The 22,782-nt window shown below is 56.2% G+C and overlaps 1 protein-coding gene across 3 annotated transcripts in view; it reads left to right on the plus strand.

The window, feature by feature from the left end:
• CARD19 (caspase recruitment domain family member 19) overlaps positions 1-14,842 on the plus strand; it is a 19,548-nt gene extending 4,706 nt beyond the window's left edge. Inside the window, exons 1-6 of one of the 3 annotated variants that reach the window (XM_008156885.3) lie at positions 2,858-2,917; positions 11,425-11,567; positions 12,749-12,902; positions 13,720-13,779; positions 13,969-14,040; positions 14,552-14,842. In XM_008156885.3, coding sequence (XP_008155107.2) covers positions 2,911-2,917; positions 11,425-11,567; positions 12,749-12,902; positions 13,720-13,779; positions 13,969-14,040; positions 14,552-14,667 — 552 coding nt within the window. In that variant the 5' untranslated portion in view covers positions 2,858-2,910 and the 3' untranslated portion in view covers positions 14,668-14,842. Of the gene's footprint in view, positions 1-2,857; positions 2,918-11,424; positions 11,568-12,748; positions 12,903-13,719; positions 13,780-13,968; positions 14,041-14,551 lie in introns of those variants that run through there. The other 2 variants (XM_054727576.1, XM_054727577.1) reach the window with 2 other exon arrangements.
• Positions 14,843-22,782: the final 7,940 nt, after the last annotated feature.

Below are 22,782 nucleotides of genomic sequence, written 5' to 3' on the forward strand. Positions count from 1 at the left end.
CATTGGTAGTTTAATAGGGATTGCATTGAATCTATAGGTTACTTTGGGTAGTATGGACATATTAATGATGTTAATTCTACCAATCCATGAACATGGTACATTTTCCTACTTGTTTATATCTTCCTCTATCTCTTTGTTCAATGTCCTGTGGTTTTCTGAGTACAAGCCTTTACCTCCTTGGTTAAGTTTATTCCTAAGTATCTTAATTTTTTTTGTTGCAATGGTAAATGGTCTTGTTCCTATTCTTAAAGGAAACATTTTTAATTTTTGGACATTGAGTATGAGGTTGGCTGTCAGTTTGTCATATATGGCCTTTATTATGTTGAGGTATGATCCCTCTATTCTCACTTTTCTGAGAATTTTAATTAAAAAAATGGGTGATGAATTTTATCAAATGTGATTTCTGCATCTATTGCTATGATCATGTGATTTTGTTTATGTGATGTATCACACTTATTGATTTGTGAATATGGTACCAGCCTTGCATCCCTGGAATAAATCCTGCATGGTCATCGTATATGACCTTTTTAATATATCTGTGGGAGCCGGCCAGTCTTTTTGCTCCTCTGCCCTTCCTCCCAGTCTCTGTGTGGTCTCCACTCTCCTTGTTTATCAGGGTTCTCTCCAGCTAGTCTTCAGCTGATTATTCAGGATGTTGGGGTTTTTTTGTATTTTAATTTTAATTTCAGTTTGTTCCTGGGAGTGCGTCTGTGTAGCATCCACTTACTCCACTGCCATTTTTAATCTGTGCAAGCAGTTCTTTCCAAAATGTACCATCGCAGAGTCCACTGCATTCCAGACTGACAGGCGCAAACCCGGAAAAGCAGTTGCGAGTAGCAATATCATCAATACCAGCTAACATCACAGGCCTCACCAAAGAGAAGCAGTTCTAGCCATCACATTAGGGGTGATTTCATTCTATGTTTGACCAAATATAGCAAGCTAATTTTTAAGTTGATAATTTTGTATGGCCCACGATGATGCTATAAACATCCAAATGGCCCTTGGCAGAAAAAGGATTGCCCAACCCTGTTCTAGAGGGTGAAATGAACTAAATGGTAAATGCTAAGAGCCATGACACAGGGTGACAGATATGGGTAACCGAGTTCAGGCTGGGTCCTACTGTGCGCCAGAGGACCGCTCCAGAGGTCCCTGCCAGGACTGTGTAGTAGGGCTTTCCAAGGAGAGCAGGCTCAGGCTGGGCCTTTCGTGGAAGCTGGGCCAGGTGCACCCTCAGTATTTGGAGAGTGGGTGGCTCTCAGGTAGTGACCACCACGACTTGGCCCAAGGGTTTGGGGTGTCCAGGAGATAATTGCACCCATTCTCTGGATACCCCAACTGCACAAACCTTTGATGGTCAGTTCTAGTCCCGTTTTATAGAGGACAACTGAGGCACAGACATGGAAGGGGGGCACATGGACTTGGGAACCTGAGCATCTGTGCTGTCCAAGAAGTAAATACTGAGCTTGGGCCCCCACTCCAAGTCCAGCCCCAGCATCTCAAATGAGAGCATGCTAATGGGGGAACAGCCAGCACAGGCAGAGAAGGAACCAGGTATAAAACCAAATGGCTGCTGGGAGGCCCTGCGTTCCCTTTCCGCCACAGCTCTCCATTTAGTGGTGGGAGCCCTGTGCGTTCGCATTCTGTGGGCCTGGAGGCTTCCTGGAGTGGGCACCAGAGCTGGAAAGGCCAGGCCTGTGACAGAAAGGGAGTGGACTCTGGGGAAGGAGATATTTGTCCAAGGTCACCCATTTTACAGACTGGAAAACTGAGGTTCAGGCAACTTAAATGACCTCCTAGTCAGGGTCACACTGATAGACTGGTGGCCCCCTTTTGCAGATGGGGGCTCCAGAGAGGGGAGTACCCCACTCAAGTCACACCGTTGAGTCCAACTTCTACCTCGGATGGGGCGTGGTCACTGTGCAGGCACTGCCCTCTTTGGCTGATCCCTTTAGGGCGCTAGACGGTCACCGACCTTTTGCTTCCAGTTGGTACCCCCATGACCTGACCTTCTACATGACCTTAATTCACTTCCTCTCTCAAAGCCTCAGTTAAAAAAAAAAAAAATTGGTTTAAAGTGATTTTTGCAGAGAGAGGGAGAGAAGGAGGAAAACACTGAGGTGAGAGAGTAACATCCATCAGCGGCCTCCTGCACGTCCCTACAGCCATGGAGCTTGCAGCCTGGGCGTCGCTCTGACCAGAAATCCCACCGCGGCCAAGCGGGGTAGGGCCGGGGAGCGACCCGTCCCGGGAGGGAGCCCTAGGAGGGCGCGGCGGGGCCCGGAAGGGGCGCCTGGGGGCTCCCAGAGGCTGCCTCGGGCTGGGGGCGTGGCTAGAGTAAGGGGCGGGGCAAAGGGCTCCTGAGAATACCGTGCCCTGCGGGCGGGGTGAGGCTCCGGGGCCCGAGGCTTCAGGCTGGCGAGGGCGGGGTTCCGTGAAAGGCGGGGTGCGGGAGCCCGGGTCCGTGGGGGCGGGGCCCAGGGAAGGACGGCTGCAGGGCTTGGGCGGCGACGTCGCCGTCGTCGGGGGCGGGGCTTAGAGGAAGGGCGGGGCTGAGGGGGCGGGGCTTGGCGCTTTGGGCGGGGCCGCGGCCCAGGACCGCCCTGTTCAGTTGGGGGCGGAGCTAAGGGCCCCGGCGGCCTCGGCTGACGCTGAGGGGCTGAGGCTGGGTGAGGGGCGGGGTTTAGGGGTCAGGGGCGTGGCCTAACGGGAATGCGGGGCCTCATGAGGGCGGGGTTAGGGTTGTGCGAGTGACGTCGCGACGCTGGGGGCGGGGCCTTCCGGGAAGAGGCGGGCCTCCCGGGGCGGTGGGCGGAGGTCAGCGGGGGCTAGCGGGCGGCGGCGGCCGCGGAAGGACGGGCGGCTGCGGGGGGACAGGTCGGTGCCCGCGGGGGCACCTGTGCGGCCAGCATGACAGGTGAGCGTGGGCTGCGGTCGTGCCTGCAATCCCGGGACGGGCACGCGACCCCGGTGGTCTCCAGGGCCCGGCTGCCCCCGTGTCGCCCTGGGGGCCGCTCCTCACGCCTTGCCCCAGTGACCTTGTCCGTGACCGTGACCGCGTGCCTGTGACCACCTTCTCGCTCGGCGGGACTACGGGGACCGAGGGCGTGGTCAGGCCCTGGAGGGCTCGGCGGACCAAGGCCTGTGCTCCTCTGTGGCGAGGGCGGTGCTGGGTGAGGATGCCCCTGACCGAGTGGGAGGTGAGGTTCTGGGTCCTGCTGTGCTTCCGGCGGGAGTGACAGACACTCCCCCCAGCCTCCGGACCTGGGCCGCACAGGCGCTGCACTCCTGGGCTGGGTGTGGGACCAGAGACTCTGGCACCCCCTGCGCTGCACACCTAGGCAGGGACAGGTTGGGGAAATTGGGGGCTAAGCCTCCAGCAACTACACCCCCCTACCCTGACCCCCGTACCTCTATGAACTGGAGCTCTCAACTCACTCCTGACCTAGCAAGTAGGCCACACTGCTCTGTGGACCCTCCCCAGTTGGAGAAGCCCCGAGAGTGATGGGCCATTGCAGACCCATGCAGAGTGGTCAGGGAATGTGGGGGCTCCCAGAAGTCACACCTCATCCCTGAGGGGCCCTCTCTTCTGCCTCATGGGACAGGAGTCCCTGTCCTTTCCCCCAGAACTCAATGGAGTCTCAGAATGGATCCTGCACACACAGGATTTCCTGGGCTGGAACCTGGTGACTTCCGGGACACCAGGTCTCAGTCTAGGCCAGAAGGGACCCAGCTGTCGCCTGCTCGTCCCCTGTCATTCCTCTGAACCCTTTTTACTTGTGGCTGCCGTTTCTGAGCACCCAACATGCTCTTGACCTGCAGTGGGCACTCGCCATCCGGCAGCACCTGTGGGGACATGTGGAGACTCTATGTGTGGATGGATAAGGAAACAAGCTCAGATTAGGCAGAGGCCAAGTGCCCGTGGCAGAACCGGGACTAGACTCGTGTCCTCCCCTGACCCCCTCTCTCCCTGCCATCTCTGTGTGCTGGACTTGTAGGACCCTCTCCACACAGCCCTTCCGTTTGGGGATGGGGAACTGAGGCCCCGCGAGCACAAGCCTGGAGCATCAAATGGGCAGCCCTGCAAGGCTGTGGCCTGTCACCCGTGGCTGATTGCCCCTGTGCACTGACAGGCCGCCCATGCTGGTTCCGGGCCTCCGTGAGGGGCTGTGGAGCGAGTGTGCGGGGCCCGCTGTGCCTGCACAGGGCGGACTGGCCATGTGCCTCAGCTGGTACTGTTGCAGTGCTGTGGCTGTGGCTCAGTCCCTGCCGTGTGGTGTGCTAGAGAGTCAGCAATCTCAGCTCAGCTCTTTCATGCCCAAGGCCAGGTCGGACCCTGAGACAGGAGGGAATCCTGGGAGATTCCATTCAGGAGGGGAGGCTGAAGCCCAAGCATCTGAAGTGCGTGGGGCAAGGCCTGGGGGAGGGAGACAGGGGGGGACAGTGCGTTGATCATTAGCCAGGTGGAACCACAGGGAGGGTGTTCTGGCCTGGGGCAGGGTTCCCGGGCAGTGTGGTGCAGCTGGGGGCTGCCATGTGGGAAGGCTCAGGGGCCTGGGGGCCAGGTGAGAGCAGGTGGGGCGGGCTCCCACCAGGCCACTAGTGCAGGCGGGTGTAATGAGTCTGTAGTCCTAGCGCCAGCTGGGCACGGAGGTGGGGCTTGGCAGAGGGAGCTGGCAAAATCCTGGTGGGTTTTGTGCCAGAGCATTTTTCTTCTTTTATCCTGTGAAAACCATCCGGGGCTGTGTGTCGGGACCTAGACCAAAGTGGTTTCCTTTTCCGGTGCCTTTTCGTGCCTCCGAGTGGCCGCCTGGGTGTGGTGTGCGTGCAGTTTACAGCGACCACAGGGAGCCGCAGAGCCTGGAGCCTCATCCCACGGGCGGTGCCGCTGTGCAGGTGGCTCACAGCGGGGGCAGCAGGAGCCCGCCGGGCTGGAGGAGCCGCTGCAGGGCGCTGGCCTAGGTGCACCCACCTACGTCCGGTCATCCCAGAGTTCTAGTGACTGCCGACTGTGTGCCGGCCGGTGCACAGGTGCACATACTGGACAGGACGGCCTGGGCCTGCCCTGGGGGCCTGCTGAGGAGCAGACATGGCGCGGCTAAGTGCACGGTTAATTAGTGCATCACTTAATGGGGCAGAGATTCTGGATGTCAAGAAGTGGTGGACCCACCTTGATCCATCACTCCCTAGCTGGCTGAGTTGTCCTTGCTGTGCCTCAGTTTCCCTGTCTGAAATCAGGGGAAGAGGGTTGTGCTTGCACTGTTCCAAGGATGCAGATGACCTGTTCCATAGAATGCACACTCTGGCTGGGGTCCTTAACGAAGGCGTATCGGAGAGTGCCGAAGCCGGATGGCGCAGGGGCCGGCTCACGTGGCTGTGGCAGGGCCCTGGGCATCCTGCGTGCCGCCTGCTCACTGCGATGGGGCTGCTGACGAGTCTGAATTCAGGTAGATTTCGGGGGCTGGGAGAATTTAGAAGTTAGACATTTGTTTTCTAGGGTAAAAAGACCCTAGTGTAAGCGGGCATTGGGAGAGCGAGATGAGGAAGACAAACGGTCTGTTTAGTCAGCCCCACAGAGGAAATTGGGGGGGAAACCCACTTGTTCCAACGTGATGACCCCATTTTAAAAAATCACCTTTACTGGGTATAAATTTCTTACAAGTAAATGAGTCATTTTTAGTGAATAATTAGATAAGTTTGGACAAGTGTATGCACCATGGAACGACCGTGCGGGCCGGTCAGCCAGGGCATGGCCGTCACGCCACACGGGTGCCTGTGCTCCTTCCCAGGCACCCGCCCACCGGAGGGGCGTCTGCTTCCTTTAAAACTCAGCAGTGGCATTTCCAGCTAGTGGCTCTTTTTAATTACTAGGTTTATTTTAGAGCGATTTTAGTTTATAGAAAATTGAGCAAATAGTACAGAGGATCCGCCCACCCCCACTTCAGGTCCCAGGATTGTTGACATCTTGCACCAGTATGTGCATTTTTGGCACTTGATAAACCAATTTCATAGATTAGTACTAACTGTAGTTTACGTTATGGTTCACTCCGTGTGTTGTACGTTCTGCGAGTTTTGAAAAATGTAAGATGTCCTGTGTTCACCATTATTGTCACACCGGGCAGTGTCACTGCCCTAAAACACGTGGCTCCATCCATTCGCCACTCCCTTTCCCTAACCTCTGGCAGCCACTGATCTTTTTACTGTCTCCATAGTTTTGCATTTTCTGTTGGAATCATGCAGTGTGTAGTCTTTTCACATTAGTGTCATTCACTTTTAGAAATATGCATTTGTTCCTCCTTATCTTTTCATGACTTCATAGGTATTTTTATCACTGAATTATATTTCATTGTATGGATGAACCACAGTTTAAATAACCATTCACTTTTTTTTGGTTATACCACTTTAACAGCATTTCAGTGGCATTAAATACATTCACAATCACCACTATCCATTTCTAGAACTTTTTTATCAAGCAGAAACTCTATCCCCAATAAACAATAACACCCCTTTCTTCCATGCCCCGGCTCCTGAGTTTCCTTTCTCTTTCTAGAATGTGCCTGTTCTGGATATATCATATACATGGGGTCACACAATGTTTGCCCTTTGGTGTCTGACTTATTTAAACCTAGCATATGTTCTCAGTGTCCACCCATAGCATGCGCCAGCATCTCCTTCCTTCTTAAGGCTGAATTGTATAGACCGCATTCTGTTTACTCATTCATCCATCAGTTGCTGCACCTTTTGGCTATTGTGAATAATGCTACTCTGAACATTGATGTTTATTCAAGTATCTGTTTGAGTTTTCTGCTTTTAACTATTTTTTTTCCTTTTTATTTATTTGTTGATTTTAGAGAGAGAAAGGGAGAGGGAAAGAGAGAGAGAGAGAAACATCAATTGGTAGTTCCACTTTTTTATGTAATCATTGGTTGACTCTTGTGTGTGCCTGATTCGGGATTGGACCTGCAACCTTGGTGTATCGAGATGCCACCCTAACCAAATGAGCTACCTGGCCAGGGCTAAGTTCTTTTTAGTATATACCTAGAAGTGGAATTGCTCAATTATATGACAATTCTTTGTTTAGCTTTTTGAGGAACTATCATACTCTTTTTCCACAGTGGCTGCACCATTTTACATGCCCACCAGCAATGCATGAGAATTCCAATTTTTATATCTCCATTATCCATGTATATATATCACACAGAATTCAGCAGCACATTAAAGGAGAATGCAAGGATAGTTCACCCTAATAAGTATGAATTGATATCTCATTGTGGTTTGATTTGCATTTCCCTAATGAATTTTCATGTGCTAGCTAAGTAGCCACTTGTAGATATATCTTTGGAGAAATTCCTACTCAAATACTATGCGCATTTTTTAATTGTATTGTTTGTGGTTTTTTGTTGTTGGGTTTTAGAAGTTCTTTATATGTTCTGAATATTATTCCCTTATTAGATATATGCTTCACAGATATTTTCTCCCATTCTGTGGGTTATCTTTTTCACTCTGTTTTTTTCCACTCAAAATACTATTTATTTCTGCTTTATTCTAGACCATTGGTCTATATGTCTGTCTTTATGCCACCACCACACTGTTTTGACTCTTGTAGCTTTTAAGTAAGTTTTGAAATTAGGAAGTGTGAGTCCTCCAACTTTGTTATTTTTCAGGATTGTTTTTGCTATGAAGGCTCCTTGATATATGAATTCTAGGATGCTTTTTCTGTTTCTGCAAAAACCATCATTGGGATTTAGATTGGGATTATATTGAATTTGCAGATCACTTTGGGTAGTATAGTCATCTTCACAATATTAAGTCTTCCAATCTATGAACATGGGATATCTTTTCATTTATTTGTGTCTTATTTCATTTCACTCAGCAATTCTTTTTGTAGTTTTCAGTGTACCAGTCTTTCACCTCATTGGTTAAACTTATTCCTTAGTATTTTATTCTTTTTTATGCTACTTATAAATTGAATTGTGTTATTTTTTTATTTTTCACTGTTAGTGTATAAAAAAGCAACTGGTTTTGTGTGTGTTGATTTTGTATCTTGCAACTTTGCTGTGAATATATTAGTTCTAACAGGTGTCTTTTTAAAAAACATTGGGGCTTTCTATATATAAGATCGTGTCATCTGCAAACAGAGATAATTTACTTCTTCCTTTCCAAATGAATGCCTTTTCCCCCCTTTTCTTGCCTAATTGCTCTGATGAGGACTTCTAGTACTACGTTGAATAAAAATGGTTCGAGTGGGTATCCTTGTCTTATTTCTTATCTTAGAGGAAAAGCTTTAGTCTTTCACTATTGAATATGATGTTTGCTGTAGATTTTTCCTATATGACCTTTATTATGTTGAGAAACTTCTTCTATTTCTAATGTATTGATTTTTTTTTAAATCAAGCAAGTGTATTAAATTTTGTCAAATTGTTTTTTGCATCACTTGAGATGATCTTTTGTTTTTTTTCTATTAATGTGATCTATTATAGTAATGGTTTTCATATGTTGAACTATCCTTGCATTCTTGGAATAAAATTTTTTTTCAAATATATATATTTTTATTGATTTCAGAGAGGACGGGAGAGGGAGAGAGAGATAGGAACATCAATGATGAGAGAGAATCATTGATTGGCTGCCCCCTGCACACCTCCTCCTGGGGGTTGAGCCCACAACCTGGGCACATGGCCTGATCAGGAATGGAATCATGACCTCTGGTTCATAGGTTGACGCTCAACCACTGAGCCACGCCACCGGGCCTGGAGTAAAATTCTTTTAATATGCTGCTGAATTCCATTGGCTAGTATTTTGTTGAGGATGTTACATCAGTATTCATAAGCAATATTGGTCTGTAGCTTTCTCGTAGTGTCTTTGTCTGGCTTTGGTATCAGAGTAATGTTGGACTTACCCTACCAAAGCCAGAGTGGAGTGTTCCTTGCTCTCCAGTTGTTTGGAAGAGTGTGAGAGGGAGTGGTGTTAGTTCTTTAAACGTTGGTGGAATTCACCAGGGAAGCTGTCTGGTCCGGGGCTTTTACTTGCTGGAACAGTTTTGATTACTGATTTAGTCTCCTTACTAGTTACACATCTATTCAGATTTTCTGTTTTTTCATGAGTCAGCTTTGGTAGATTGTGTGTTTTTAGGAATTTGTTCATTTCAACTAGGTTGTCCAATTTGTTGTCATTCAAATGTTTATAGTGCTCTATTTTAAGCCGTTCCCCCGCCCCACCCCCTGTAAAACTGGTATTAATGTTCCCACTTAAATTCTGATGTTAGTAATTTGAGTCTTTTTGTTGTTGTTGTTAGTTTGGCTAAAGGTCTATAAATTTTGTTGATTTTTTTAATGAACCAACTTATGGTTTTGTTGATTTTTTTACTATTTTTTTCTCTATTTAATTTACTCGCACTCTAATATTTTTTAAAAATATGTTTTTATTGATTTCAGAGAGAGGAAGGGAGAGGGAGAGAGAGAAAGAAACATCACAAGAGAGAATCATTGATTGGCTACCTCCTGCACACCCCCTATTTGGGGATTGAGTCCGAAACCAGGCATGCGCCCCGACTGGAATCGAACTGTGATCTCCTGGTTCATAGGTCGATGCTCAGCCAACTGAGCCACACCAGCTGGCTGTACCCTAATCTTCATTATTTCCTTCCTCCTGCCTCTTTGGGTTTAGTTTGCTCTTTTTTTAGTTTCCTGAAGCATTAGGTTATTGAGTTAAGATATTTCTTCTATAAATTCCCCTCTAGCACTGCTTTCACTGCATCCCTTAAGTTTTGATATGCTGGGTGGCGGGGGGTGTGGGGGGGTGGGGGTGGTTTCATTTGTTTCAAGGTATTTTCTAATTTCCCTTGAGACTTCTTTGATCTGTTGGTTATTTAATTTTCACATACTTGTGAATTTTTCAGTGTTCCTTCTATTATTGATTTCTAGCTTTATTCCATGTGATCAGAAAAGATCCTTTGTATAATTTCAATATTTTTAAATCAATTAAGACTTGTTTTGTGGCCAAACTTGTTTTGACGTCTACCTTGGAGAATGTTCCGTATGCACTTGAGGAGAACGTGTGTTGTTGTTTTTGTTGGAGCACTGTTTGCAGATGTAAGAAATCCCTGCCTGAGCGGTTTTGCTCAGTAGTCAGAGCAAAAGGGCAGTGGGCTCGGCCAGGGGCACGGACTTCGGTTGCAGGTTCTCCAGCCCCAGAGGCAGCCAGTCCATGTGGCTCTCTCATGTCTATGTTTCTCTCTCTCTCCCCCCTCCCCCCTGCCTTCCACTCTCTCTAGAAATCAATGGAAAAAAATATCCTTGGGTGATGATTAAAAAAAAGAAAAATTCCAGGGTTTCAGGAACTGTGTGCCAGGAAGCGGGACAAAGACCAAATATATATTTCTTATAAATCATAACATCACATATCCACTTTGCCAGTCTCTGCCTTTGATTGGGCAATTTAATTTATTTAGATGTAAAGCAATTACTGATATAAATAACTTGTTTCTGCCTTTGCCATTTCTTTTTTGTATGTCTTGTAGCTTTGTTGTCCTTCAACTACTGCCATCTTTTGTGTCTAGTTGATTTTTTGTAGTAACAATAAATACAGTGTGGCTATTTTCTTTGTGGTTACCATGAGATCGTACATACTCTCCTAAACTTATAACAATCTAATTTGAATTGATACCAACTTAACTCCAATCGCATACAAAAACTCTCCTGTACAGCTCTGCCCGCCCCAGCCTGTGCCACCGGGCACGGGACCAGCTGGCACAGGCAGGTAAGTGAGGTGGTGCGTCTGTCCAGGCAGCTGGCGCTCAGGGACTAGGATCCTCCCTGGGAGACCCTGTGTCCCCCCTGCCAGCCTTTGCCCCACCCTTCATCCTTAAAGGCTGTCGTTCAGAAAAATGTTCTTAATGGAAAGAAGGTGCAGCAACGATGTTTGAATGGTGATTCTGAAAGAAAGGACAAGAGAAGAAGCCTTCCCCAGCACCCTGGGCAGGCACGCGGTCCGCTGCGGCAGGCTGAGGGCGATGCCGTCTTCCTGTGATCGGGGTCCTGCGGCCTGCCACCGCCGCCCCGAGCCTGCGCTCTGCCCGGGACGTGGAGCTGTGAGCTGTGGGTCGGCCGTGCCCAGGCTGCCGAGCCCTTCCCAGGCCTGGGTGTCTCCAGCGGGCTTGGTGGGCCCGTGAGCAGCAGACTCAGCCCTGAGTTTGTTTTCATAGAAGAGGGGGCAGAGGCTCCGTCCCTCACTTCGGACAGTTCTCACCGCACCCACACCCATCTTCAGGCCCAGGGGCTGCAGGGCATGGAGGGCTCTGGGCTGTGCCTGAGGCCATGCCGGCTGGGGTCAGCAGTTGTCCCTCCCTGGCCTGGGGCCGAGGCTGCGAGGCTGCGTCCGGTGGTGGGACCTGCTGGCTGGGGCCCAGCTCTCCTCTGCCTGTTTCAGAGCAGACCTACTGCGACCGGCTGGTGCAGGACACGCCTTTCCTGCTGGGCCCTGGGCGCCTGAGCGAGCAGCAGGTGGACAGGATCATCCTGCAGCTGAACCGCTACTGCCCCCAGATCCTCAGCAACAAGGATGCGGAAAAGGTGAGGGGCGGGCCTGGCCTGGCCTTCCTGGGGCGGGAGGGGGAAGGAGGGAGGAGAGCTCGGAAGTGAAAGCCTGTCTCTTTGGGGTGACCTTGGACCCGGGGCTGGAAGTATCATAGGAGACATGTGACAACACGCCACAACGTGACACACCGGGGAGCGGGGAATGGGGGGAGCAGGGGTGCTGGCTAGGCCCCACCTGGCGTCACAGGGCTCTTCCGAAAGGTCATATGGGAAGCACGTTAGATGTCACCTGGCCCAGCTGTTTGTGGACACTGGGTAAGAGTGGGTGACCTTGCCCGCTATCCCTGCTTCTCTGGCCCCCCATGGGGCTGAGGTGGGTGCCAGGGATCAGCCAGGGCTTTGGGGTACAGAGCCTCCGCCCCGCTGGGTGACGGGGCTGCAGCTCCCTGCCTTGGCACAGGCAGATGGGGCCTCTCCTGGGCAGGGGTGGGCCCGGCCGATCGGAGTGCGCAGGGGCTGGTGCTGGCTGCTTCCTCCAGCCATGGACGTAGCACAGGAAGTGGAAAGGAGGCGCCCACATTCGTATGCACTGTCGGGATTAAAACCAATGCACATTCATTGTAAAAACCGTTTGAGCCGTTTCCCACGTTTGCACAGGAGAAAGGACACTCAGGCCTGCCCTTACCTCCCCGCTGTGTCCATGTAGAATGGTATTTCGCCACTAGGTGGCAGCACCAGGCCACGGCCTCCAGCTCCTGGAGGTCAATGCCACGTGCCCTGTCCACTGACCTTTAGAACCACCCATTTCTCCATCAGACACATCAAAGGAGCCAATTCTTTTCTCCTTAACCCTTTTTAAATGCTTGCATCACATTCCTGTAGACGACGAACTACTGGAAGTTATGCTATCACCTCATCGATTCCCTCCACAGCCCTGCAGGGGGCTCCGCACTCCCTTTCCGAGGAGCAAAGCGAGCGTTCAGTTTGCTGAAGTCACACGCAGGCCCCGAGTTCCCTGCCGCCCTCCGTGGTGACTGTCTCCCTGTCACGGGAGTGCGAGGACCCGCCGTGCTGTGACCAGCTCAGTCTTCAGTCACTGTCTCCGCCGAGTGTGGGGAGCCCCTGGTCGGAGGCACCTCCCCGGAGAGAGCTGGAGCCAGCGGGGAGGGGCGGGCGGGCCCTGGGCCTGACTGTCCTTTGTGTGCCCCGTGCCCCAGTTCCGGAACCCCAGGGCGTCCCTGCGTGTCCGGCTCTGTGACCTGCTGGGCCACCTGCAGCGGAGCAGCGAGCGGGACTGCCAGGAGTTCTACCGCGCCCTCTACATCCACGCGCAGCCCCTGCACGGCCGCCTGCCCAGCAGGCACACCGGGCGTAAGTGCACGCCAGCGCCAGGCCTCCGCCTGCTCGCCCTCCGGCAGCCTCCCGCCGCCCATCTCCTCCCTGTGGCCCCAGCGCGGAGGGAGGGTGTCTGGCCACACAGATATCTCTGCCTCCTTGTCTCTGTCTCTTTCTTTTGTGCCAGTTTCTACACAAAAGGTAGCATGTGCCTCTTCCGCCTGTAACCCAGTGCATTGTGGGCACCCTCCCTTCCTGACCACACTCCCCGGTGGGGCCAGCCTGCGTGAACTGGCCCGTGGGTGCCGCCCGCCGCCGCCCAGTCCTGAGGCGTCCGCACCCGGCCCAGGAGGAGGGGCTGCTCCCCCAACTCTTAGGAGTCAGAGGCCCCAGGGATGGGGTGGCTCACCCGGGCCCCTCAGCCGTCTGCCCCACGGCGGGCCCGCAGCACTGGCTCTGGGCTCCGGCACCGACAGTGCTGTCACGCCAGCCGTGGCGCCCTCCGGCCCTGCGCGGCCCGGCTCCGGGTGCTCTCAGGGTGTCTGGCAGGTGGCCACTTGGGGCTGACGTGGCATCGTCAGACCTTGGACCGGCACCTCGCGGTCACGAGGGAACAGTGCCCCCCCCCCATGACTCCTCGGGTCCCAGGAAGTGGACACAAGGAGACCCCCAACTATGCAGGGTCCCTTCCCCGGCGCCAACTCCACCAAGCGGGCCGGAGGCTCAGGGGCAGCACAGCCGGGGGCTGGGGGGCCCGGGGGCCAGGGACCTCGGGAGCCCCCTTGGCTTCCTGCGGGCGGCGACCACTTTCCTCTCTGGCCCCACCAACTGCGCCCTCTGCTTCTGTTTCCAGAGAACTCCGAGTGCGCAGACCTGGACTCGGGCACCACCAGCCACGCGCTCAGCGACAGGGGTAACCGCCGCCCCCGCCCAGGGCTCCCCTCCACCGGGGCTCCCCTCACGGAGGCTCTGGCCCTGTTGAGATTGCTCCCCGTGCCCTCACCCAGCGGACCCCGGCATGGGTACCAGCCTGTCCCTCGTGGCCCAAGGACTGCACCCGCCCTTAGAGGTGCGAGAGCCGCTCACCCTTGCTTCCCCCCAGGACCCATGGCCTTCCTGGCCTGCCTCGGCCTGGCCGCGGGGCTGGCCCTCCTCGTCTACTGCTGCCCTCCAGGTGGGTGCCGCTCGGTGCGGCCTGGCTCCGAGCCCAGGGCGGAGGCCCCCCCCACGCCCCCCGGGCACAGTGCCCGCCCAGCTCTGCAGGAAGGCCCGGCCCGGCCCTCCGTGCCGCTGTGCTCCCACCGCAGCGGGACAGGGGCCGGCTGAGGGGAACGGGGTGTGGGGCCCAGTGGTGGTGGCCCCGGTTCCTACACTTGGCCCTCAGTGACCCCTCCAGGGTCAGAGAATGAGGCCCTTTGGGAGGAGGGGTGCATGAAGCAGGGCTCAGGGCTTAGAAAGCCCTGCCTGCGTGGGGCCTGGGGTCCCCTCCAGTGTCATGGCCGTGACGGGGGGGGGGGGGCCCAGGGCTGGCCCAGGCCCGGCAGGGCGTCTCTGCCGCTCCTTTGTGGCATGGTGAGATTGCCGAGGTCGGGGGTCAGTGCCTGGCCGGCCTCTCGGCGTTGCGACCAGCATCACCGGGTGTGGGCTGGCGGTGCCCAGAGGCCCTGAGACCCCGTGTGCTCCAGACCCCAAGGTGCCGCCCGGGGCCCGGCGCGTCCTGGGCTTCTCGCCGCTCATCATGGACAGACACGTCAGCCGCTTCCTGCTGGCCTTCCTGGCGGCCGAGCCGGGGGGCCTCTGACGACCAGCCCCCTCCTGCCCCGCCGCCCGCCGCACACCAAAGAGCCCGCCGCCCCGGCCTGGGCCTCCGCCTTCCCGAAGGCTCGCCTCTCACTCCGGCTCCCTGTGAGCCACCTCCTCCTCTTGCCAAGGTGCTCGGTGATTAAACGCGGGAGTCCCCTCCCTTCTCAGGAGTGCTTCTGGGTGATCCTGACCTGGTTCCTCGCCCGCCCGCCCGCCGGCGGTCAGGCTCAGGCCGCACTCCCCAGCACAGGCCCCTGCTCTGCCCCTCCCAGACACCCCCACTGCCCCGCCATGTCCCCTGCTGCAGTCCCCCCTCCACCGCCTCCTTCCACTGCTCTCCTGAGCTCCCACCTCCCACACCCACCCCCTCTCACCTCCACCTCCACCCGCCCCAGGCCCGAGAGGGGGTAGGAGAGCACTCACCACCAGCCTCTGCACCAAGCCTGGGCTGTGGGCCCTGCCTGCCTGTGCCACCCGGTGAGGAGCAAGGCCGAGGTGGAGGCTGGTCAGCCACGAAAGAGGACCCGGCACGGGGCGTGCAGGCTGAGCCACATTTCCTCCCCCCCCCCCCCCCCCCCGTGGCCTGTCCCCAGGAGACCCGCCTCCGGGGCTGCTGGCCCCACAGGCACCCGTGGAACAGCGCCCTTCATCCCCCCACACGGGAGGGGAGGGCAGGTAGCAGTGGTTCAGAGCCTGGAAACAAACACCAAGTCTTGTCCGGGATCCCAGGAGAAAGGGAATCCAGACTGCAAACAGCCCAAGGAACATTCTAGAAGTTTTAGAGATGAAAAACACCATTGTGCTTCCCCAGGTCCTGAGCTCTGGCTCCTTAAGCCCTCCATCAGCTGCTGCGGTTTGGCACTGCTGTCCTCTTCCTCAGTGCACGGCCCCTGCCCAGGTGCTGCCACGCCCCCCCCCCCCCCCCGTCTCCTCTGGCTCACGCTGTGGGAGTAGCTCATGCATGAGGGTGAATAGCACGTGTGGGGCCCAGCACTGCTCCTGGTACTCACTGCTGCGGACATGCTGGCTCCCCGCGGGCCTGATGGGCGCCACCCTCTGACAGGTGGGGGGTCCGAGGCTTGGAGCCCAGGACCGCACCGAAGCTGAGAGTGGGGCTCCATTGCCCTCCCAACGTGCAGGGCACAGGCACAGGCAGTCATACATGCAGGCCACACGCAAACACACGCACAGCTCTTCTGTACACGTGCACACGCATGGAGAGCAGGCTGCGGGCCTTGGCCTGGCCCGATGGGTCCTCCTGTGATTGTCTCCCTCTTGCCAGCCCCCTCCCCCCCCCCGCTGGGGAAACAGCATATTTGTCAACCCAGGGATCATGAGTTTGTGTTTTCCACAGACGTTTCCGGAGGCACGAGGCACAGAGGAACCAGCTCCCGGACACGGGGTCTGCCCTCGGGGAAGTGGGTGCAGGAGCACTCCCCCTGCCAGGCGGCCAGGACAGTGGCTGGCCACTCGCTCCACCGCTTGGGGCTGCAGGCTGGGGCATCTGCACGTGGGCACCTGGCTGGGAGCTGCTCCTCGGGCACACTGGGTAGCACTGCCAGCAAAGCTGTCCCTGCACGTCCCCTCCCGTTGACCGCCTTGCTGGGCACGTGGCCCAGGCAGGTTTCTGGGGCAGCGAGAGCAGTTATTGCCCCCAGTGGGCAGGTGAGCGAGGGGACGCCTCTGGGCCTGGCTCTGGGTCAGGGGTGAAGGCTGTGGTGAGCCTGCCGCCCCCTCCCCGTGTGAGCCATCTCCCATCGCCCCAGAGGCCCAGAGCGAGAAGGGACTAGTGCCTGTGCCACTTCCAGGGTCAGCTGGGCGGGGCTGAGCAGGTCCTCAGGCCAGCAGACCCCTGTGCTCAGCCTGGCACAGCCTGTCCATCTGCAGCTTCTCCCACCATGGCCTGGCAAGGTCCTGGTTCCTGGGTGAAGGTCTGCGGGCAGAAGCTGGGGTGTTCTCCATGCTTGTCCTGCGCCCTGAGACACAGCTGGGGAAGGTGACAGGCAGACAAGACAGCTGGGGAAGGTGGCAGGCAGACAACTGGGGAAGGTGATAGTGCTGGGTGAATGTGACAGCTGGGAAAGGTGACAGCTGGGGAAAGGTGACAGGCAGACAGCTGGGAAAGGTGACAGGCAGCTGGGAAAGGTGACAGACAGACAGCTGGGAAAGGTGACAGACAGACAGCTGGGAAAGGTGACAGGCAGACAGCTGGGAAAGGTGACAGACAGCTGGGAAAGGTGACAGGCAGACAGCTGGGAAAGGTGACAGACAGCTGGGGAAGGTGACAGACAGCTGGGAAAGGTGACAGACAGCTGGGAAAGGTGACAGGCAGACAGCTGGGAAAGGTGACAGACAGACAGCTGGGGAAGGTGACAGGCAGACAGCTGGGTGAATGTGACAGGCAGACAGCTGGGAAAGGTGACAGGCAGCTGGGAAAGGTGACAGGCAGACAGCTGGGAAAGGTGACAGACAGCTGGGAAAGGTGACAGCTGGGAAAGGTGACAGACAGACAGCTGGGAAAGGTGACAGACAGACAGCTGGGAAAGGTGACAGGCAGACAGCTGGGAAAGGTGACAGACAGCTGGGAAAGGTGACAGGCAGACAGCTGGGGAAGGTGACAGACAGCTGGGGAAGGTGACAGGCAGACAGCTGGGAAAGGTGACAGGCAGACAGCTGGGGAAGGTGACAGACAGCTGGGGAAGGTGACAGGCAGACAGCTGGGGAAGGTGACAGGCAGACAGCTGGGAAAGGTGACAGGCAGACAGCTGGGGAAGGTGACAGGCAGACAGCTGGGAAAGGTGACAGGCAGCTGGGAAAGGTGACAGCTGGGGAAGGTGACAGGCAGACAGCTGGGAAGGGTGACAGACAGCTGGGGAAGGTGACAGGCAGACAGCTGGGAAAGGTGACAGACAGCTGGGAAGGGTGACAGGCAGACAGCTGGGAAGGGTGACAGCTGGGGAAGGTGACAGGCAGACAGCTGGGTGAATGTGACAGGGATGCGATGTCCATGTGAAGGTGACTGACAGAGATACCAGGGGGCAGGGAACAGAGGCCCCAGTGGGCAGGGACAGACACCTGTCTGCAGGCTGCAGACTGAGAAATGAGAGCCTGGGTCTAAGCTGCCCAGGCTGCAGACTCCATCACAGCATCCTGGACGGACGGAGGCAGGTCCGACAGACAAGGGGCCCAGCTGCCCCTCACCTCAGGCCCACGAGGCCCACGGTTCCCTCCCGCGTGAGGCGTGCTCAGTGCCGTCCCAGGGCTGGACTGCCTGGGAGCTGTGAGGCCGGGTGCTTGTCTCTGGCTGGGGCTGCACCACTTCCTGTGACTCCCGACTTTTTCTTTTATCCACACCCCCCAAGCCCTGCCCTCGAGGCCCCAAGCCCACCCTGGAGCCCAGGCCGCCTTGGAGCTTCCTCAGTCCTCAGCCCCGACGGCCCTTCCCCAATGCTGCCTGGAGCTGGCCCTTCCCCAATGCTGCCTGGAGCTGGTGGAGCCGGCAAGGCCTCCCCTGGGCTGGGACTCGGGGAGGGAGGAGCGGGGCAGCCGTGTCGAGGCCCAGCCAGGGCCCAGCTGCCCGCCCCCTGTCAGTCAGCGCTCGTGACCAGGGTGAGTGAAGCCCTTCCGGCACGGAAACCACAGGCCAGCCCTTCCTGTTGACCCGCCCGCGGGACCTCGCGTCTGTCCCCAGCTTCCCACCGCCACGCTGGTGACGGACAGGTGCGGCCACGCCTCTGCGCCCGTGAACGAGCTGCCCCTTGCCTGGAGCACTCCCTACTGTTCCCCAGCGCCTCCTACTCCCACTCTGGCCCCGGGCAAAGTGCCACCTCCTCCAGGAAGCCCTGCCCGACAGTCCACGTGCCGCATGGCGTTCACTGCACATCAGACCACACGTGCAACAGGGCCAGAGATCTGACCGGAGCCTCAAAATTCCTCTCGCCTAGCGCCCCCATGGCCCTGGAACGTCGTAGGCAGGCATCACTCACGGGCTCGTGGCGAGGCTGCTGACACAAGCCCGCCGACTGCCGGTCATAGAACACGTGCAGCACATGCAATTGTGCACAGGACATAGTCTGATAACAACGTAACTGTGACTGTTTATATGTTTACTATTTATACTTCTTACTAGAGGCCCGGCGCACAAAATTCGTGTGCGGGTACGGTCCCTAGGCCTGGCCTGCTCTCAGGCCCATCTTCCCCCGCTGCCTGCAGCCGGCCCCACCCCCCACTGCCACCCACCCCCGGTTCCCCATTCGCCATCGGGCAATCGGAGCCTGCTGGCCAGGGAAAGGGGCCGAGCGGTGGTCGGTGCGCCTCGTAGTGCTGGTCATTCTGCCGGTAGGGTCGATTTGCATATTACCCTTTTATTGTATAGGGTTGTTATGGTAGAGTACACTCTTTCTACTTACAAAAGAAAAAGTTTGCTGTAAAACAATAAGCCAAGCTAAGCCGGCCGCAGCCTCATGCATCTCATTTCCCGCGTCTGGAGCGCATCATTTTCTCTGGCGCTCGATTTATTCTCATGTTTTGTTCATTGTGGCCACTCAGCAAGCAAGTCCACCGCCGATGCCAGTGAGGGACACTGGGTGACGCCTGGGGAGGAAGGTAGAGATGACGAGCAAGGTTGCAAAGGTCGAGAGCCAGGCCACGGCTCCCAGGCGGGCATCACCCCCGCCACCCCCGCCACGATCTGGAACAACAGCAGCGAGAGGGGAGCTGTCCTAGCATCTGCTCCCCCGACGCGTTGGGAACCACTCGGGCGCCCGTGACCCGCAGAGCAGTGAGCCTCCCGGTGGCCGGCTCCTCCCCCAGAGGCCCCTCACGTCCAGGCGGCGCCATGGGGAGGGCTGTGTGGGGACGACACCTTCAGGATGTGCTCACTGTGGCCGCGCCCTTGTCGGTGCTCTCCATCCCCACACCCAGGTGGTGGGCGTCCTCTCGGCCGCCTGTACCGCCAGGAACGGCCGGAGGTGCCGCCTTGGCGTGTGCCTGGGCCGCCGGGCCCGGCTGTGCGCAGCCGCGGGAGGACGGTGCCATTCCGAAGGGTGACCGCGGCCACGCTGCACCCAGATCCTCGCCGTGAGCCCCCCGCGAGTCGACGGCTGTCACTCGGGGAAGACACTCACGGGGTTCATCAAAGGACTTGCCGAGCACGAGGGGCTGCCAGCTCAGCAGCTGGCGAGAGGCCAAGGGCTCCCCTGGGCGTGGAGGGGTGGCCGGAGGAGGTCCTGGCGGGGGTCCTGGGGAGCTGGCGGATGAGGAGCTGTGGGACCTGGAGAGGAACGCAGGGCTGAGAAGAGACGGGGAAGCGGAAACTGCGGGGGAGGAAAAGCAGGTCCCCAAGAAAACGCCAGTGAAGCGTTTAGCAGGAGCTTTGCAGACCTCCGCCAGCTCCGGGACGTTTGCAAGCACCTTGCAGGAGAGGGTGGTGCCTGCTAGTTCCCATCATGGAACTGGGAGTCTCCTGACTCCCTCCTGGCCCCTCCCCATCTTGGGGCTCCTTGAGGGCTGACAGCCGAGGACTGAGCCTCCTTTGCTCAAACCTCTGACATCTAAAAAGCACTGGAGGCCGGAGGAGCCAAAGTGAGTGGCTCTCCACGGGTTTGTGATGGGCTGAGGAGCGCCATCCCTTCCGAAGCGCCCCGTCTCCCGTTTCCTGGCAGCTTTGTTGCAACCTCAGAACAGACAAATCATGAGTGAGCTGGAACGTTGCAAGAACGTAGTCACCGTCTGTCTCGGGATGGAAGTGCACACACTGAGAGCGTCCCCAGCACAGCGCCTTGTGCGGCCTGGCCAGCTCCCTCGGCCCAAGGAGGGCCCTGAGGTTGGAGAAGGCACTCCGCAGTGAACCTTGACTGGGTGAGCGGCCCCCTGCTGAGCGGCTGCTGGGGTCCTGGACGGGCACTCCTGCCGCCTCCATCCTGAGGCGGGCGCAGGCACAGGGCCAGCAGAAGAGGGCCCCTTTGTGCGGCAGCTCACCACCCAGGCCCTGGGAGCTCTGCTTCACGTAACACAAGGCCGAGAGCACCTGGTTTTCTTGGCAAAGCCCCACCCCAGAGCTCCTTTAACATGTTTATTAAGTGCAATAAATTTTTCTAGAAAATGGCAAAAAAAAAAAGTTTGAAAGAATGGAGCCCAACGCCAAAAGGTTTTCACTGATGGAGAGGAATGTTCATGGAGCATTATATGCTTGCAACCTAATCTATGATTCAAAAAGGAAATAAATTGCCCTGGAGGTTGCTCAGTGGTTAGAGCATTGGCCTGTGGACTAAAGGGTCTTGAGTTTGATTCCCAGTCAAGGGCATACACCTCGGTTGCAGGCTCCCACCCCCCACCCCCAGCCCGGGTCACGGTGCGTGTGTCTTTCTCCCATCGATGTTTCTCTCTCTCCTCCCTCCCTCCCTCCCTTCCACCATCTCTAAAAATCAATGGAAAAATATCCTCGGGGTTAAAAATCTACACTAATAAAAGAGAAACATGCAAATTAACCATCACTCCGCTACGCCAAGCCACGCCCACCATCCAATCAGAGTATGCAAATTAACCCATCAAAGATGGTGGGTAAATCTGCATACGCAGGCAGGGCGGGCAGTGCCATGGCCCGCCCCTGGGGGTCCAGGTCCATCGGGGTGGGGGAGGCCTGGCGGGCAGTGCCAGACACCGCTGGCAAGATACCAGTCCATCGGGGCCCTGGGAGGCGGGGTGGGCAGCACCAGACGCCACCCGCGTGGTCCGGGTCCATCGCAGGCCCCGGGAGGGGCAGCAGCCCGCCTAGCCACTCCTGTGGGGCCTGGGAACATGGCAGCCCAGGGGAGGCATGGCCGGCCTGACTAGCCACTCCCGTGGGGCTCCGGGAACATCGCAGGCACGGGGTTGCTGAGACCCAGACCGGGCCTCTGGCCACAGATTCACAGCTTCGCAGAGACCGACTCTACCAGGCAGCCAGGTGGCCATGTGGCTGGACCACAGGGTGCCCGTTCAAGATGTGACACCGAGAGGAGGTGCGGGAGGAAATCCAGAGAATGGGATGTGGGGGATCAAGACTCACTTCCTTTGGGCTTTGTCCTTCTTGGTCTTGGTTCTTTTCTGTCGGGCCTGGAGCCCCAGCACTGCAGGAGAGAGGGATGGATGGAGGCCGAATGTGGAAGAAGAGGCGTGAGGCCCGACTGCAGGGCTGCCTGAGGGGCGGCTCCAGGGCGAGTGCCACAGCTCTGGCAAAGCGGCTGGCCAGGAGGCGGGTGTTCCGAGCAGCGCCTCCCCATCCCTCTATGAGGACACCCCTCACAGGCGATGCCTTCGCCAGCAGGCTCTGGGCGACATCTGCAAATGCCACTGCAACCTCTAACATCTGGGCAAAGACCTGACCCTGTGCCCCCTGGGTACCAGGCTTGCTAGGAGTGTGCTGTCACCAATGCCACAGATCAAAGGCAAAAACCTGGCGAGGCGGGGTGCACCGGAGGGGGGCTCAGGCTGGAGCAGGGGACAGGAGGGCGGAGATCTGCCTCGCCTGCAGAGAGAGAGGTTCTGCAGTGGCCCCAAGACGCGGGTGGGCCCAACCAGGGATCAAGGGGCATGGAAGGACACCAGGTAGAGGGGCAAGGACCCGCAGCCCTGAGGCGGGGGTTGAGGGCGGTGCCACCTCAGTGGAGGGGTGCTGCACTGCAGGGTACCAGACTGACTGACATGATTCAGAGAAGCTCCCAGTGCTAACCAGTGTGTCCCAGTGCCTTCACTGAGCTTTGATGGCCAATTGAGATACTATATAAGGAAAATGAGGGAAGAAGTGAGAAAGAAAAGGAAAGACTGAAAGGAACCTGTAAACCCATTGTCACTTAAATAGGGAATATAGTCAATAGAGTTGTAATGATGGTATGATGCCAGGTGGGTACTGGAAATATCGGGGAACACTTTGTAAAGTATATGATTGTCTAACCACTATTCTGTAACTAATATAAAACCTGAAACCAATACAAAATAATATTGAATGTAAAGAAATGAAAATTGGAGTGAAATTTTTATAAATTTCAAAGTTTAAATAAAGGCTGTAAAGGAAGGAAGAGGGAGAATAAAAATAGTGTTTTTCGTTTTACCACTTTATTGTCTTTTCAGTACA

Source organism: Eptesicus fuscus, chromosome 15, assembly GCF_027574615.1.
Source record: "Eptesicus fuscus isolate TK198812 chromosome 15, DD_ASM_mEF_20220401, whole genome shotgun sequence".
In the NCBI taxonomy this organism is placed as follows: Eukaryota; Metazoa; Chordata; class Mammalia; order Chiroptera; family Vespertilionidae; genus Eptesicus; species Eptesicus fuscus.